General features: G+C 35.9%; 1 protein-coding gene and 1 non-coding gene across 5 annotated transcripts in view; both read right to left on the bottom strand.

Annotated features, from left to right (window-relative positions):
* Positions 1–10,478, bottom strand: part of rump (heterogeneous nuclear ribonucleoprotein rumpelstiltskin) — a 61,241-nt gene extending 50,763 nt beyond the window's left edge. For all 4 annotated transcript variants that reach the window (XR_014441130.1, XR_014441131.1, XM_083116068.1 and 1 more), the window contains exons 1-3: positions 10,225–10,478; positions 9,554–9,708; positions 7,154–7,381 (exon numbers count right to left, since the gene is read on the bottom strand). Coding sequence is in view for 2 of the 4 variants with exons in the window: in XM_083116068.1 (XP_082972194.1) it covers positions 7,154–7,381; positions 9,554–9,708; positions 10,225–10,474 (633 nt within the window). In the remaining 2 variants the exon portion in view is untranslated. The remainder of the gene's footprint in view (positions 1–7,153; positions 7,382–9,553; positions 9,709–10,224) is intronic.
* Positions 6,690–6,763, bottom strand: LOC145982701 (small nucleolar RNA SNORD83). Its single transcript, XR_014441132.1, has one exon. It is a non-coding gene; the product is annotated as a small nucleolar RNA SNORD83 (small nucleolar RNA).
* Positions 10,479–15,535: the final 5,057 nt, after the last annotated feature.

Genomic DNA, 15,535 nt, shown 5'->3' with positions numbered 1-15,535 from the left:
CCACTCAGTTTTGAAATTTAAGAAAAATCCACATTACGAAGTGGCATACATAATTGTGATATACTTCGGAAGTCTTGGAGATATCAATACAAAAATTACAGTTTTCAATATTTCAGCAGATTCTTCATGTGCATTAAAAGTTGTCAACTGAAAATTACTAATATTGGATTGAAGACTTGTTGATAGTAAAATCACAGAATAGGGCCCTTAAGTATTGACAGGATTTCCCTAAGGAATGCATACTGTAATGTTCGTTTTAAGTGCACTGGAACATTGTAGTGAAGGACCCAGTGGATCCTCAAACTGATTAAAAGATCAACAATTAACATTTTGCCAGGCTTTTCATACGCACAGAAATCATCAGTAAGGTGAATGGTGGAAAAAGTGTCTTCACAATCATTTACAGACTATTATAATCATCATTTGACTTCATGTGCATATTAGATAACCTGGCTCCAAGACAGTTGCAAGCTGAAGCAGAAGCTGTTCTTCATAATATGCGGTGAAGATAATGAAGCTGGTAGTAGCTCCTCACAACCACCAGGTATGTGTCAACAAAGGAGTATATAACCCCAAGAAGGTATATAACGATTGGGTTCAAAAATATATTGATGAACTTTCTACGATTTTCCCGGACAGTGATTATACTGCATACAGGAATATGTCACCACTTGGTCTTTTTTAACTTTTCTGGGATGATGCTCTTGTAGACTTTTTAACAAAAGAAAGTTCTAAATATGCAATTTTCAAAAACTGTGGAGATCCCAGTTACATTGGACGAAATGAAGTTCTTTTTAGGGATATTGCTTCTCTCTCTCGATATAACATTTTACCAAGCAGGAGACACTATTGGGATGCAGATAGCGACATGAGGAATGAGATGGTGTATAATGCTATGAGAAGGGACCGGTTTGAAACCATTATGAGGTTTTTACATGCATGCGATAACACAGATTTAGATTTACATGACAAAATATGTAAACTTTGTCTGTTGATTAACATGCTGAAAAAGAAATTTAGTGCGCATTTCAAACCGGATGGACATCTTTATTTTGATGAATGCATGATCAAATACTTTGGAAGCCATGCGGTAAACCCATTAGATTCGACTACAAGGTATGGTGTTTGAAATCTAGTGCAGGTTACCTCAAACTTTAAGTCTATCAAGGCAAACACCCACAAAAGAACGTCGAACATGAAACAGCTTTCGGTAAATCATTGGTCCAAATGATAAGATGAATTCCAGATGAAGTAAAGCCTCTACCCTTCGACAATTTGTTCACCTCCATCACGCTTGTAGTTCATCTAAAAGAAAGTGGTTATGGAGCAACTGGAACCCTTAAGGCAACAGAATTCTCAAAGACTGTGACCTGAAGCCTTCTAAAGCAATGGCTAAGGAGAAGAAAAGAGGGTATTACTATTTTAAAAGTAGCAAAGAGTGGAGTTGTTGTCTGTAAGTGGCTAGACAATTCAGTGGTGAATTTCCACATGTCATGCAGTGGAACCCGTTGTCATCAGCATCTAGATATTCCAAGGAGGAGAAAAAGAAGATTGCCCTTACTAGAACATTTCTGATAGGGAAGTACAATCGGTTCATGGGTGGTACCAAAAGAATGGACGAAAATGTCTTGAAATATAGGATTCATAGAAGAGGGTAAAAATGGTGGTGGGCCATATTCACATGACTTCTTGACACTTCTGTTCAAAATGCCTGGATCCTTTCAAGGAAAACTGATGCCACAGTTGCAATTTAGAAGATACATCGTGGAACATTATCTTACTACTAGTCCGTCACTTCCCGAGGGCCCTGGGCATCCAGGAAGCTCACTGATAACCACAAGTCACGATTGACAAAATATATGATGGAAGGAATCACTTACCAGCAATGATCCCAGACAGGAAACTTTGCCATAGTGCTACAAAGAACTGTAAAAGCCCCCCACCCCCAACACATTATGTGTGCAAAGTGTGAAGTAGGCTTATGTATTGAATGTTTTCAGTCATTCCACACCAACTGAACCTTTCCTTTAGTGTTTGAGTATTGATACTTGTAAGACCATATTTTGTGCTTCAAATATAGATTTCTTTTGCTTAGTTTAACATGTACCAATGTAACAGGTCAAAATTGACTCTTCTGCCTAGTGTGACATATATCCACCATCTCTCTCTCTCTCTCTCTTCCTCTCCCCCTCCTTCCCTCTTATGTCACGCTCCATACATCTGTGAAGGAACATTGTACAAGAAATTTTTCATTAAAATTATTAATTTCCAGTTATAAAGAACTGTTTTACTCCAAATCCAAACATTTTATTTTACAAAAAATAATAAAATAGGCAGATTCGGGTATTCACAGGAATTCCCTAAGGAATACATATTGTAATGTTAAAGTGTTTTAAGCGCACTGGCTATTTCTTTTTACTGTAAAAGTTCCAAATTTTTAATGAAACATTGTAGTGAAAGACCCAGTGGATCCCCAAACTGATTGCAAGACCAACAGTTAACATTTTGCCAGGCTTTCTATATGCACAGAAATCATCAGTAAGGTGAATGGTGGAAAAGTGTCTTCACAATCATTTACAGACAAATAAAAAATGATAGTCATCATTTGACTTCATGTGCACATTCTCTATTAAAAAACTCATTAGGGGTCTGCTTGAAAAGATGTAGAGAGAGACTAGACTAAAAAGCCCGAAAACAGAGGTGATTGGGCATCATGCAACTTTCATTCAGTGAGAATGTTAATCATTGTTCGTTGTGGGTCTAGTGTTCAATTGTTGCTTCAACTTTATGGAATAGTGATTATTGCCAGCCAGCACTGCACCCCAGTATTTTACTATAACCTGCCATGAAAGCAACTGGTGCTGCCCAGAGATTGTTGAAAACTACAGATAACAGTTCCCTCTTTCTTTGTTCATTTATATACACATGAAGGTATGGCATACTTGAATGAAACCATATAATAATTATGTTGTGTACCTTTTGAATAGGTATCACTCTTCAACCACCAATTTTTGCCAACAATCTTTACTTTTTCATGTAATAATGAGAATGAAGAAAACTTGTTCCCCATGTGTAACACTTATGGGTCCAGTGGGATGGATACTTTTTCAAAATTGGGGGATGGGATTAAATGTCCTCCAAGAGTGGCATTTTGTCATGCAAATTTGGTTCATACGGCTGATACAAAAAGCAATTTTCTGGATTCTTTTTCTTCTTGTGTAAGCTGACTTTGAATGGAAGTTCCCATCCAGAAACACTACCATCTGCTAAAGGTTAAGAGGAATTCCCTAAGGGATGTATTGTTATGTTAGAGTAATTTAAGAACATTTGCTCCTTTGTACATAAAGTGTATACAGATATACACAGTGCTATACTTGTCATTCTCCCTCACAGTCTATTACTCTATTTTCAGGTTGAATATTACCTCTAATGTAAGCTTTTGTGAAAGTCATTATTTCTGAACTGCTTGCAATAGTTGAAGCTGCTGAGCAAGCAGTGGTTATTATTATGACTGTTCACAGTTGAGACAGTCACACTTTGCCATGACACAGATATTGAGAGTATAAATTGATTTAAATTAGGATACACAGTTTGGTCCAAAAAATATCACCACTTGCAATATTTGTTTATTTCTTCATATTTTTCACCTTAAATCTGTTTCAATGTCATAGGAACGCCAATATTATTTATTTTAGAAACAAGTATCAATTAACTGGTGACTGTAGGTAAGAATGCCTATTATTGACATCCTTTCACACAGATAACACTGGGGAACAGTGAAATTGCGGCACAGTGTTTGAGAGCTAATTTAGGGCAATTTCATGCTGCTGAATAATGGTATAATAATATATTTCCTGAATTGGCTCTAATTTATGAAATAAATGCAACTAAACCAAAATGGCGGAAACATAAGACATAGGCCTACATATAAATGAACTTCCAACAACAATTTAATATTTCTTTTTGTGATTACAATCATTATTATAAAAATAAGTTTATATAGGCCTATGATCAAAATAATTAAGAAAATATGTACACAATGAACAAACTATGTGAAACGTTTTCCATACGATTTCCTGCTGTATTGCTTTTTAGGACAATCCCTCTGTAAGCTCCAACAGTAGTCGGCCATCACGTGGCGATCCCACTGTCCCTGGTACCTTTCTTCCATTATCCTTCCTTATATCCTGATGGAACCTTTCTCCCCGTTCTTTACTAAAATCACCAACGTTCTCAGGGAATCTGTCAATGTGGCTATGTAGATAATGTATCTTCACACTCTTATTAGCTCCCAACTTTTCAAAATTTTTCAACATATTTCCAACTATATCGGGGTACTTTTCTGCTCTGTGATTCCCCAAAAAGTTTTTGACGACGGACACAAAGCTCAGTCAGGCCTCAGATTCGATGTAAGACATGTAAGTTGTAAAGTTGGCATAATTTATAAGTGTACGAATTTGTGGTGGTTCGTCAAAGATTCCTGCCTTCAATTTTTCAATACTTAGTCCTGGAAAAGTGTGGCATATATATTTGAAACAATCACCACTTGTATCTAAGGCCTTGACAAACTGTTTTATCAACCCAAGTTTAATATGCAGTGGCGGAAGGATGATTTTGTCCCTATCTATCAGCGGTTCATGAATGATATTAGCTTTTCCCACTAATATTTTCCCTTGGGGGCCAAACTTTTATCGTCCAATGCTTTTCTCTAGCACGACTATCCCACAAACATAGGAAACAGGGATGCTTTGTGTACCCACTTTGCTGTCGTGGTAAAAAAATCACCATCTTCAAATCCACACACATGAGCCACTTATGTTAAGCATATTCAATTTTTCTCTAAAACCATTTTTATGTTTTGGTATTCTTCCTTAAGGTTTGTTGAGTGTTCGATATATTGCCTAGCAATGCTTCATAAGTTGCCTAGCAACAATTTACAAATAAATAAATAAGTTTATTATGGGAATTTCAGCCCATTATCAAATTTTGATATTACCGAGAAAAGCGTAGAGTAATTTTAGCTCCTACATTTTCCATGGTGTGTTTATTTTTATAACTGGAGTCAATTCAACTGAACCAATCATACAATTGGCAATAACAGCTGTTTTGTGTGCTGAAACTGTTATTAAACTTTATGCCGCAAAATAAAATCTTTTTTTTGTTCCCCAGTGTAATCGATGTGAATTACATCATACGTACATAAGAATTAAATTTAATTTTATTACGTATATGTTAGATGGAAATGTTGTAGATGGTTGTGCTTCTTTTTATTTCTGCTAAACAATTTTATTTCAACACCCCAGAGTAATTTTCTTGCATGTGTACATGCCTCTGGACAAGTACTGACTCGACCAATTAATGCACGAGAGTGGAAGTGAGGGCATGGAGCAGAAAATGCAGCTGCAACTACCATCCATTTGCATCAGCGTGCACTGCTTTGCTCTGCCCACTCACTTTCTCCCCTTCACTACCACATGGTCTTACTCCACGGATCCCCAAGACAAAGTATAGGTAGTTCTCTTTTAGGAAACTTCAAAATTATTGGTTAAATTAGGTTAGTTTTCATTCTCTCATGCTTTCAATACAACCATTGGGTGGGGATATTTTTTTGGACCAAACTGTATTCCACATGGTGGGGAAGCATTCTCCGGAAAAGATACAACAAAGGTTGATAGATCTGCAGCTTATATGGCAAGGTACCTACTTTGGCAGGCTTCCTATAATACAAGTAATACAACTGCACAGAAATCATCAGTAAGGTGGATGATTGAAAAAAGTGTCTTCACAATCACTGACAAGCTAGACAAATTAGACATGAAATTTAACATTTGACTTCATGTGCACATTATACCAGAGCTAGTCAAAAAAGAGTGAGAATGATTTTTTTTAATACATCACAGTGAACATGCAGCAGTGAAACAAATTTGTGCGAGAAGAACGTGTCTAGTGGAATCTGCAGATAAAATTGCAAGGGCGTACATGCATGCTTCTGGCAACACTGTGGAAATGAAACCCGAATGGGCATGAATCTGGCAACACAGAACAAACTAAACACAAATGGTCAGAAGTTGCATATGGAAAATTGAGGACTTGTGAGGACCATGAAATAGAAAAGATAGGGGAGGGGGGAATAGACTGAGTAGAAAGCCAGCCAGAAAACAGAAGATTGGGCTCCACGTGCTGACACTACATCACCCAGGTGCAAGATAGACCATCATCCTGCAAGGACTGTTGCGCCATGCAGGTTAGAAATTTTGGACAAATCCAGCAGAACAAAAAGTTATTAACACCTTAAGAAAATTCAAGCTAGCCGTTGGTTTATGGGTAGCTTATGTAATTGAGATATACTACTGAGGAAGTTTAGCAGCTATCAATACAACATATATACTAAATATGCATAGCAATAAAATTCATGACCTTTACAAAAAGGTTTTGGTGCAAAAAAAATAATAAATAAATAAATTTCACAAAATGAAGGAACAGAACATACTTCTGCATCAACAAGAATAATACACTCCAGAATTGTAGACTAACATACAATTTGTTTAATTTAAATATCAGATTGCTACAATTACCAATACTGACAAAATTTAACCATGACCTCATATCAAAAGTAAAAAAAAAAAAAGGTAAAGTGTTCCCCTGTGCTTAGCACCACGCCACCAGTTTTGGCTAAACAATTGCACAGAAGTCATCAGTCAAGTGGATGGTGGAAAAGTGTCTTCATAATAATTTACAGACAAAATGAAAAACATCATTTGACTTCATGTGCACATTCTTTATTAGAAAACTCACTAATTATAAAATCATGCACAAGGAAAGAAGTATTGGGTTTTCATCAGTAAGCAATGTAAACATTCCTGCTGTCCTGACGCAAGGAAATTATTCATTAGCCTAAAATTGATTACAAGAGCAAGTCAAATGAAAGTGAGCCAGTGTGGCTCGATATCTGACTGCTGAAAGTGGTGCCCTTATCCGACTGTATGCTGTGAGGTATAGATCAATATAACATAGGAAAATTATAATATACAGGCTAACACAGCAAGAGATCCGAACTTTGAACACAATCATTTACTCAAATCTAACAATGATCAAAGTATATACTAAATTGAAAAAAATACATCTGGAAAAGAAAAAAAGACTGGGTACTCACATTTGCTACAAACACTCGATTAACAAGAGGGCCATTAATTCCCAGACTCTCCAAAAATTGCGGGCTCAGTCCAAATGTATTGCCAAACTTATTTGAGAGTGAGGGTCCTGGGCCGGAAATTGGACCTGGAAGTGGTGCTGGTGGCTCCCAGTTGCGAGGCTCGTCTCTCCTTACACTGCCTCCACCTTTAACGGGTCTTCCATGCTTATCACGATCAACATCGAAGTCCTGTAAATAGAATACCATTTATAAATGGCAGAATGACTGGGAGCAGGCTGCTGGTTATTTCCTCTTAAAAAAATCTGACAAAATTTTCATTTCAGAATGCCGAGATCTTGGTGAATTCATCTACTTTGTAATACAAATTTTATTTTTCTTGAATTACATTGTGAGGAATGATATCTGCCAGGAATATTAAGGATTCTGAAACTTTGTAGAAGTCCTGACTAGTATTTTGGATATGAATGAAATGAAAACCCTGAGGTCCTGTCCAGCCCACGTCTGTACATACCGGAAGCACTTCACATCAGTTTCTAGGCGAGTGTTGTTTCTATTACGTTATTATTTATTGTTGTGTTAGAGTGGGGAGTGATTGTAGTGAGCAAGGAGAACAATGGCATGTTTTCATGGTGGTTGCGGTAAATGCGGTTTAAAATTACTTACGTGAAATTTAGAAGATTCTAAATTTCACGTAAGTAATGGCATGTTTCTCTCCAGAATGCTCCAAGAAATAGCGGAAGGCAAATAAATGTTTGTCCTCGGCCGAACAGTGTTGAACGTGTATGCCTATTTCCGGGCAAAGAAATTATTGGCGGCATCGACACAATGAAGACTGCCACTCGAATGGCATCTGAAGCAATGGGGATAGCTATGTCAGAGGTCGACTATTATTAAAATTAAGAAATAAAACAAAGAGGGAACTTTCTGCAACAAGTAAGAAGAATGCCATGGGGCGATTTGTCTTGAAAAATACAATAGTTTTACCCAGGCTGCTATTAGGAGGACAGTGCATGTATGAGCTACAGACTTTGGGAAAACTTCATAATACCATCAAAGACTAACATGATTTTCCTAAAATGTCACTCTCAACTTTACGGTGTAGACATAACATAAGAATATATTCTTAAGTTTTAAAAATAATTTTAAAGGTTCCTGTACAAATTTTAGTTACTTTTCATTAATTAGATGAAGGACCGTGCGAAAAAAAAACATTTGTTCCGTGTTTTCGATTTAATTGAACGAGTTTGTTTAAAGTTCACTTTATTCTCAGATAAGCTAATCGAGACTAGACTATCAAAGACTATAAAATGGAACCCGAACCATTGATATGACTCCACGAGGAATCAAACACACAACTAGATCACAAGACAACATGATTAATAACTACATTTTTTCTTATAATTTTGTAGTTTTCTTTGAATATCAGCCGTGATCCGAAAATATCCTGATTCTTTGGTTAACTCACATTAAGCAATGTTTCATTTTTTATTTCATTTTAAATACCATTGCTAATATGTATAATTTAAATAATTATGAAATTAGGCATTTACCAAAAGCATATATTACTTCCTAAACATAGAAATATTGTGATTGTTCAGTAGTACAGATGTAACGGAATAAAAAGAAAGCAAAAATATTGTTAATTTGCGGAAGATAATATTCGATTACTACTGAGAATTGAAATTACACAATGAGTGTGAAGCCAGAGAGGTAAAGCTGTAAGCCATGCGGCGGGCTTTGTGAGTAGCCGACTGTTTTGTTTGTTTCAATTGTCATTTTCCGACCCAAAGCTGGATACGTGTCCGGTTCCAATGTCCTTTCATGTTTGTTTAAATTGACAAGAAATGATTTCTACATCTGCATTTCAGCCCATTTAATGCGTGAAATGAGATGATTTACATTTGAAATCCTAAAAAATACACTTAATTATTGCATGTGATTTTGCGTACACCTCGCATCCTTTCACGATTGGAACAAAAAAAGTATTTCTAGACAACAGCGAAAGCAAACCACACAGATTCACGTGAATGCTCTAGACGGAAATAAAATCAGACATTTTTTCCTTTCAAAAAAGTGGAATATCAAATTGGGAATTTCAAAAATGGTTTCGATAACATTGGCCAAAGGTCCTGTTGAGCCTTAAGCAGCTTTGGCTGCAGTAAAAAATCTGTATCATTACTATAAGATATGGAAACTTGCTTTATATTCCCTGGCCATTGTGCTGTATACTAACTGTTCCACAAACAATATCAACATTGAATAAAATCTCATTTGGATTAGGTAAAAAAGAAGAAATTACCTTTTTAAAAAGGTATATTTTTTTTGTGCACTGAAGTAGGTAAATCATAGGAACACTAGAAGGCCCTTACTAGTTTACTTCTACTCGTATAAAATACTCACCTCTTTTACTACAAGTTTTCTCCCCTTGAGTTCAAACCTGTGCATCTTTTCAATTGCCCTCTTAACAGAATCTGCACTCTCAAATTCAACAATGCCACATCCTCTGGGCTTATCATTTTCATCATTGAATAATTCCACATAGGCCACCTCTCCAACTAAATGGGGGAAAAAAATGACTAATTAACTGAACATGAAAAACTATATTAAAATACATTAATACAAATACACATCTTTTGGAAAACCATGTTCTCAATTTTTTTGTGTGAATTTCTAATGGCTAGGACGTGAATCTTAAGCAACACTTTCTACAAAATTTATATAACAGAACACAATAAAATGATCAAATATTTTTGTATAGCCTGTCTTTTATTGCACAAAAAAAACTTCAAGGAAAATATACAAGTGCATTTGAATATTTACAACACAAATTGTTAGCACTGGTGTATGACACCATGTCAGTAAGATCTGGAACTAACAAGCCAGATAGCATACATATCTCATCAATCTTTTGTCTATTTTCAAATGTAGCAAGGCATGATTCATACACAGTACATTTTAATAAACCGAATATTCATCATAGTGAAGTACAGAACAAAACAATGGGAAAATGATTTGAGACCAGATCTAGCATATTAAAAAAAAAAAGAATTCATTACTTTTGAATTACATACCTTCATTTCTGAAGAGATCCTTAAGTTCTTGCCAACGGTATTCATATGGAATGTTAGAAACATAAATCCGCCTTTCTGCTGGTGCCCTCCTGCCACCACGGTCACCTTCTCTCTTAAGATTAAGACGTGTTCTGTCACCTCTTCTTTGACGGTCCCTATCCTTCTCACGATCCCTACTCGATTTGTCATCTGAAGAATCTCTATCATTTCTATCTTGTTTCATATTTGGGGAATGATCTTGCCTTGGCATGGGTGACCTGAAAACATAAGTTGCCATAATATACAGACTACCTTTAACAATAATCCAGGAAATAGTCAACATATCCCCTATCTTCCATGAGAAAAGTAGAGAGAATGTTCCAAAAATTTGTAGGAGGAAATAATTTCACACTTTCAGATGCATTAGAATGGACAACATTAGTATCTTCCCGATTCTTTTACTCCTCATATTCATAGTTTTAAACTATTCTATAGCTGATGAGGACCTTTCCTTGCAAGATTGAAAGTGATGATAACACTGATTCTCAATTAACAACTCCAGGTATGTTTTAGGTAATGGTTCTGAATGTTTAATGATATTTTTTTTTAAAAGTTTCACAGGAGAAAGACGAAGTATTATAGAATTGTTCGTTACAGTAAACCTGAACCTTGGTAAAAGTGATTAACACAGTTTGGAGTTCCAAAAAGTGCAATTTATAAATAAATAAATAAATAAGTACCTTATGCAAGCATCTGTGCTTCCCATCAACAAGGCATCTTTTGTTCATAGACGAAAGGGAAAGTATCACAGAATGGCGGAAATGTTTGTGTAAGTAAATTTGAAACTTTCTAAAGTAATTAGAACTATTTGCAGTTCCTAAAAATGATATTTATCAGTGAAAAGATTATATGTAAAAGGTACGTTATGCAAATATCCCAGCTTCCCATCGACAATACTGCTGCCACGTTGCTTGAGGGGGTGTTAAGCTTGAGCACCAACATGAGATGTTGAAAGCATTAAGGGAAATTACTGCAATGCTAAGAGCCCTAAACCTGGACAACCTAACAACGAAAGCATTTAGACGTTATTTGAATACTAAGAGCCCTAATCTGACTTGCCTAACGTAACTACAAAACAATTTGCACCACACATGTAACCTAAATGGCAGCTCCGTAACCAATAACAATAAAAAATGGCTGGTTGCAAGAGAAGAATCCTAGAACCAAACAGAAGTGAAAAACCATTCTCAAGTAAACATGAGTAACTAATCGCTAAAACTTCCGAAGTATGTGTTAACCTTTTCAGTCCCAAGGCTATTTTCACAAGTAAGCCTCATGGTCCCGAGCCGATTTTGAGCAAAATGCAGCATTTCAACAAAATGAGTGTAGATCAGAGACTAATTGCCCTAGAGAGATGAGTGATATACCGTTGTGTGCGGAATGAACCAGAGATTCAGACTATATGAAATTTATGCAAATTCGGCATAGGGTCAAGTGGCCATATTTCGGATACTTAATTTCAAATTAGATTTTCAGTACCTAAATGTAAACAAAATAAGCCGTAAATGTGTTGATAAACATTGAACATATATTTATTAATGTTTCTGAAAGTTATATTAACATATATAAGAAATACTTGGTATATTTTATGAAACAAAGAATTGTATGCAAATTTTTAGTCTGACAAAAAGGTTGCCTAATGTCGGATAGGGTATTTCCTAATTTCGGATAGGGTTACTAATGACAAATTTCAGCTTTCAATATAGTTAAAATATTTGCTAAACTCATAAAATGAAATCAACTGACTGTCTAGAAAGGACGTGTATGTTCTTACAAATTGAAAAATATCATGAAATCAATTTGAGTTGTCTTTATCACTGACAGTATTCACACTTGAAAGTCTTCCATTTATTCTTGTCTGTTTTTGCACACCTCTCATGGACCCATTTGAGGCACTTGCACACATCTTATTCAATGGCATTTTTCATTGCTTCTTGGGACCAGTTTTTCCTTTTTTGCCCAGGCATCTGTGAAATAAATAACACATCATGGGTATTTTGAAAGGGGGCACAATTTCGGATAGTCGAAATTAGGTACCCGTGTAGCATCCGAAATTAGGAAACCCAGTCGCATATTCAATATGGCGATTCTGTGAGTTCCCCCTCTGAAATAATGTGACTGAAACTACGTAATAATGTTTGCTGAATCTCTCAAGATTATATAAAATTTAGACAGAAGTGAGTAAATACTAACCTTCTAGTTGTAGGCCTTAAGTTTGGATGGTGAAATATTACATCAAAACTCCGGAAAAGTCAAAAATATCAGCCACACACTAAAGAAATATTGCTCAAGGTCACGCACAAGGGTGCAACTGGGGGATGAAGTAGCATGATAGTTGGCACTATCTGCACTTCGGTGCTGCTGTTCTAAGTAGGAAATTTCTTGGTATCCGAAATTAGGAACCTATCCGAAATATGGGCACTTCACCCTATATATGGAGGGGGAAAGGGGGGAAATCCCCTGAAAATACTTTTTTGTTTAAAAAATGGGGTTTTGCGCCCCCCCCCAAAAGGATATGAAAAGTTCAAAATGCACATAGAAATTATTGCTGGCATGTAAGAAACAGAAAAATATTTGCATCATTGTCGTATGATCAATGTAACTTGAGTTGTACCCCCAAAAGGAATGGCGGGCATGCCACTGATTACAGCTTCAAAATCCAGCGGTACTTTGAAATGACTATAGCTCAGAAACTAAATGCCCTAGAGATATGAAAGATATACCGTTGTACGCAGAATGAATCACAGATTCAGATGATATATAATCCCCTAGAAAATACTTTTCTTTAAAAAAAATGGTGCTTCCCCCCGCCACCCCCCCCAAAAAATGTCAAAATGTAGGTCCAGTCCCAATTAGCCTTTGTGCATAAAGTGGACGTAAAACCACAAATGAATCAATCAATTTTCCAACTTTTTTCATTGAGATAGTTCGGCACCCAGGGCAGACAGACTCCGCCCCCTAGCTATGTTTATAAACTTGGTAAGACTAAGAACATTTTACGAAAATAATTTTTATTTGCATAAAATAGGAATAGGATTTGGATTAAAAAAGTTGTAATTTTTCACGTCTACGGAGAAAAATTCATGTAGAATTCACGCATAATTCCTGGTGAGTAGCCACCCTAAATCAGTAGGAAAATTCACTGAGTGCAGCCTTTTTTAAAATTTTGAATTACTTTCCTTACCAGCGCAATAACGGTCGGGAAAACACTAGGTAACTTATCTTCACTATTTCCCTGAAAACACGTTGGAAACTTTTCTTCTGTCGTTCTTTCAGTTGCTTACACACCTCTGAAGTGACCAGTCCCCCTTTGGTGGCACTGAGTAGTGCACGTGGGAACGTTTCATATCTTAAATCACTCCACGCCAGCCATGAATTTTGGGGAAGTAAGAATAATAAGTTGTCAAAATAACGATATTGAAAAGTAGGGATGGACAGATATGTAATTTTGTCCGATACCGATATAAAATTAGAAATGGTCCTTGAAGAACCTGAAAGGTTCATTGACCTCATTTATAAATGTGTGTTTCAAGGTGACTGCAGTGCAAAAGAAATTGCATATATAGACATTTACTTTTTTAGAAAGTAGGGCATGGAGATTATCCATAAAAATTACAACAAAATGGCTTACCGATAAACTTATAAACCAATATGCCTATATCGGCCGCCAATACCGATAGAGTACCGATTAATCAGTCCCATTCCTATTGAAAAGTGACAACATTCGGTTCCTAATATTTGAATCAGTATGTCTTTTCTTATGTATTACCTTCCTAAGAGTACAAGAAAGAAATTGAGATTTGAACATTTTAAAAATATTTTGTAAGTTTCGTGGAGGTATTTGATTGCCTTTTCTGCTAGCTAGTAAGATTTTGACAGTTTTGGAACAAATAATTCCTTTCTACGCCCATATAAGTTGTACAATTTCAATTACTTGAAAAATAAGTTTACAATTTAAAAAAAAAAAAAGAAACATTTTTGGAAAATACTTTTGTGAATGGTGAGTTAATGTTTTAGTGCATTCATTATCTGGCGAAGTTTTAATTACTTTTAGAATAATATTTTGGTGCATTTGCTTCAAGAGTCTAAGCTCGTAATTCTATGCAACTTTCATTATTTTTTTTTTTTTAACTTTTCATTTAATAGCTGATAAAAATGTCCGAATTGGACATGTTTGCTTTCATGTGTATTTGGCCTGATTGCCAGTAGGTGCTAGTGTAATGCAACCTCGATTTGCATCAATAATTCACGTAAATAACATTTGTTTTGATCTGGGACATATGTGCTGCAATGAGGATGTGGATGACTGAGGGTTAATGCTGCTACAGCCTTCATGGAATGATCCCTTACGTAATTGGTACTTTATGGTGTAACATCCATTTGAAAATCACATCATGCCAAATTACCTTTCTACTACTGTTTAAGTAGTTTATCGATTGTCCTCACAATGTTGGATCAAGAATGAATTTTTTTATCTCCAAACAGGATTTTATTCAGAACAACACAACTGTTATGCAGGACATCAGTTTCCTTATAATAATAATAGCCTGTGAGGGCCAATGCCTGCCGGCCTCACTCCCACTAGAGGAAGGAGATCATTGAATGGCTTACATGGTGACGAAGTCTCTGCAGTAGGTTAAGCTACTCATGCCAAAACCTGGCCAGAAAACTAGTTATGCTTCTCTCAGGAGACTCGAACCTGCATGCATCCCATAAGAGAGATAAAAGCTTCTGCCTTAGACTGCGTGGCCACTGTGTGAGACTCAAGTTTACTTATAGTTATTTGTAATTATCTTGGTTGAACCCCCATCCCTTATGCTGGATAATTTTCATGAAGTTTATAGAAGGATAACTTTTTTGCTGATATCACAACAGGAAGAAAGTTCATGCAAATACATAGATAGTTTCCTACAAACAACATGCAGCCTGTCATGTACGTACAATATGACAATTTGACATTTTTGTATCATTTGTAGAACTGCCCATCTGCAGAATATGAGCAATGACACTGTTTCTACAGTAAGTGGAAAAAATCAGGGGCAATACATAGAGTTGCAAAAAAGCAGACTTTTTAAAAAAAAAAACTGGAAATTTTGGCTTTTTACCAATTACAGCTAACCTATCTCAATTGAAGTTACTGCTATGAGTTTACAGGTGGACACGTATTGCATAGTGGTTCACATACAATTTTATTACAAAATTCTGGCTTTTTTGAAAGAAAAAAACTGAAATTTTGTCTTTTTCGAATTACAGCTAACCTATTTCACTTGTC

The sequence above is a fragment of the Lepisma saccharinum genome, unplaced genomic scaffold (genome assembly GCF_977018435.1).
Source record: "Lepisma saccharinum unplaced genomic scaffold, izLepSacc3.1 HAP1_SCAFFOLD_341, whole genome shotgun sequence".
In the NCBI taxonomy this organism is placed as follows: domain Eukaryota; kingdom Metazoa; phylum Arthropoda; class Insecta; order Zygentoma; family Lepismatidae; genus Lepisma; species Lepisma saccharinum.
Note: the sequence above shows the minus strand (reverse complement) of the source record. Positions and strands in the feature narration are given on the sequence as shown.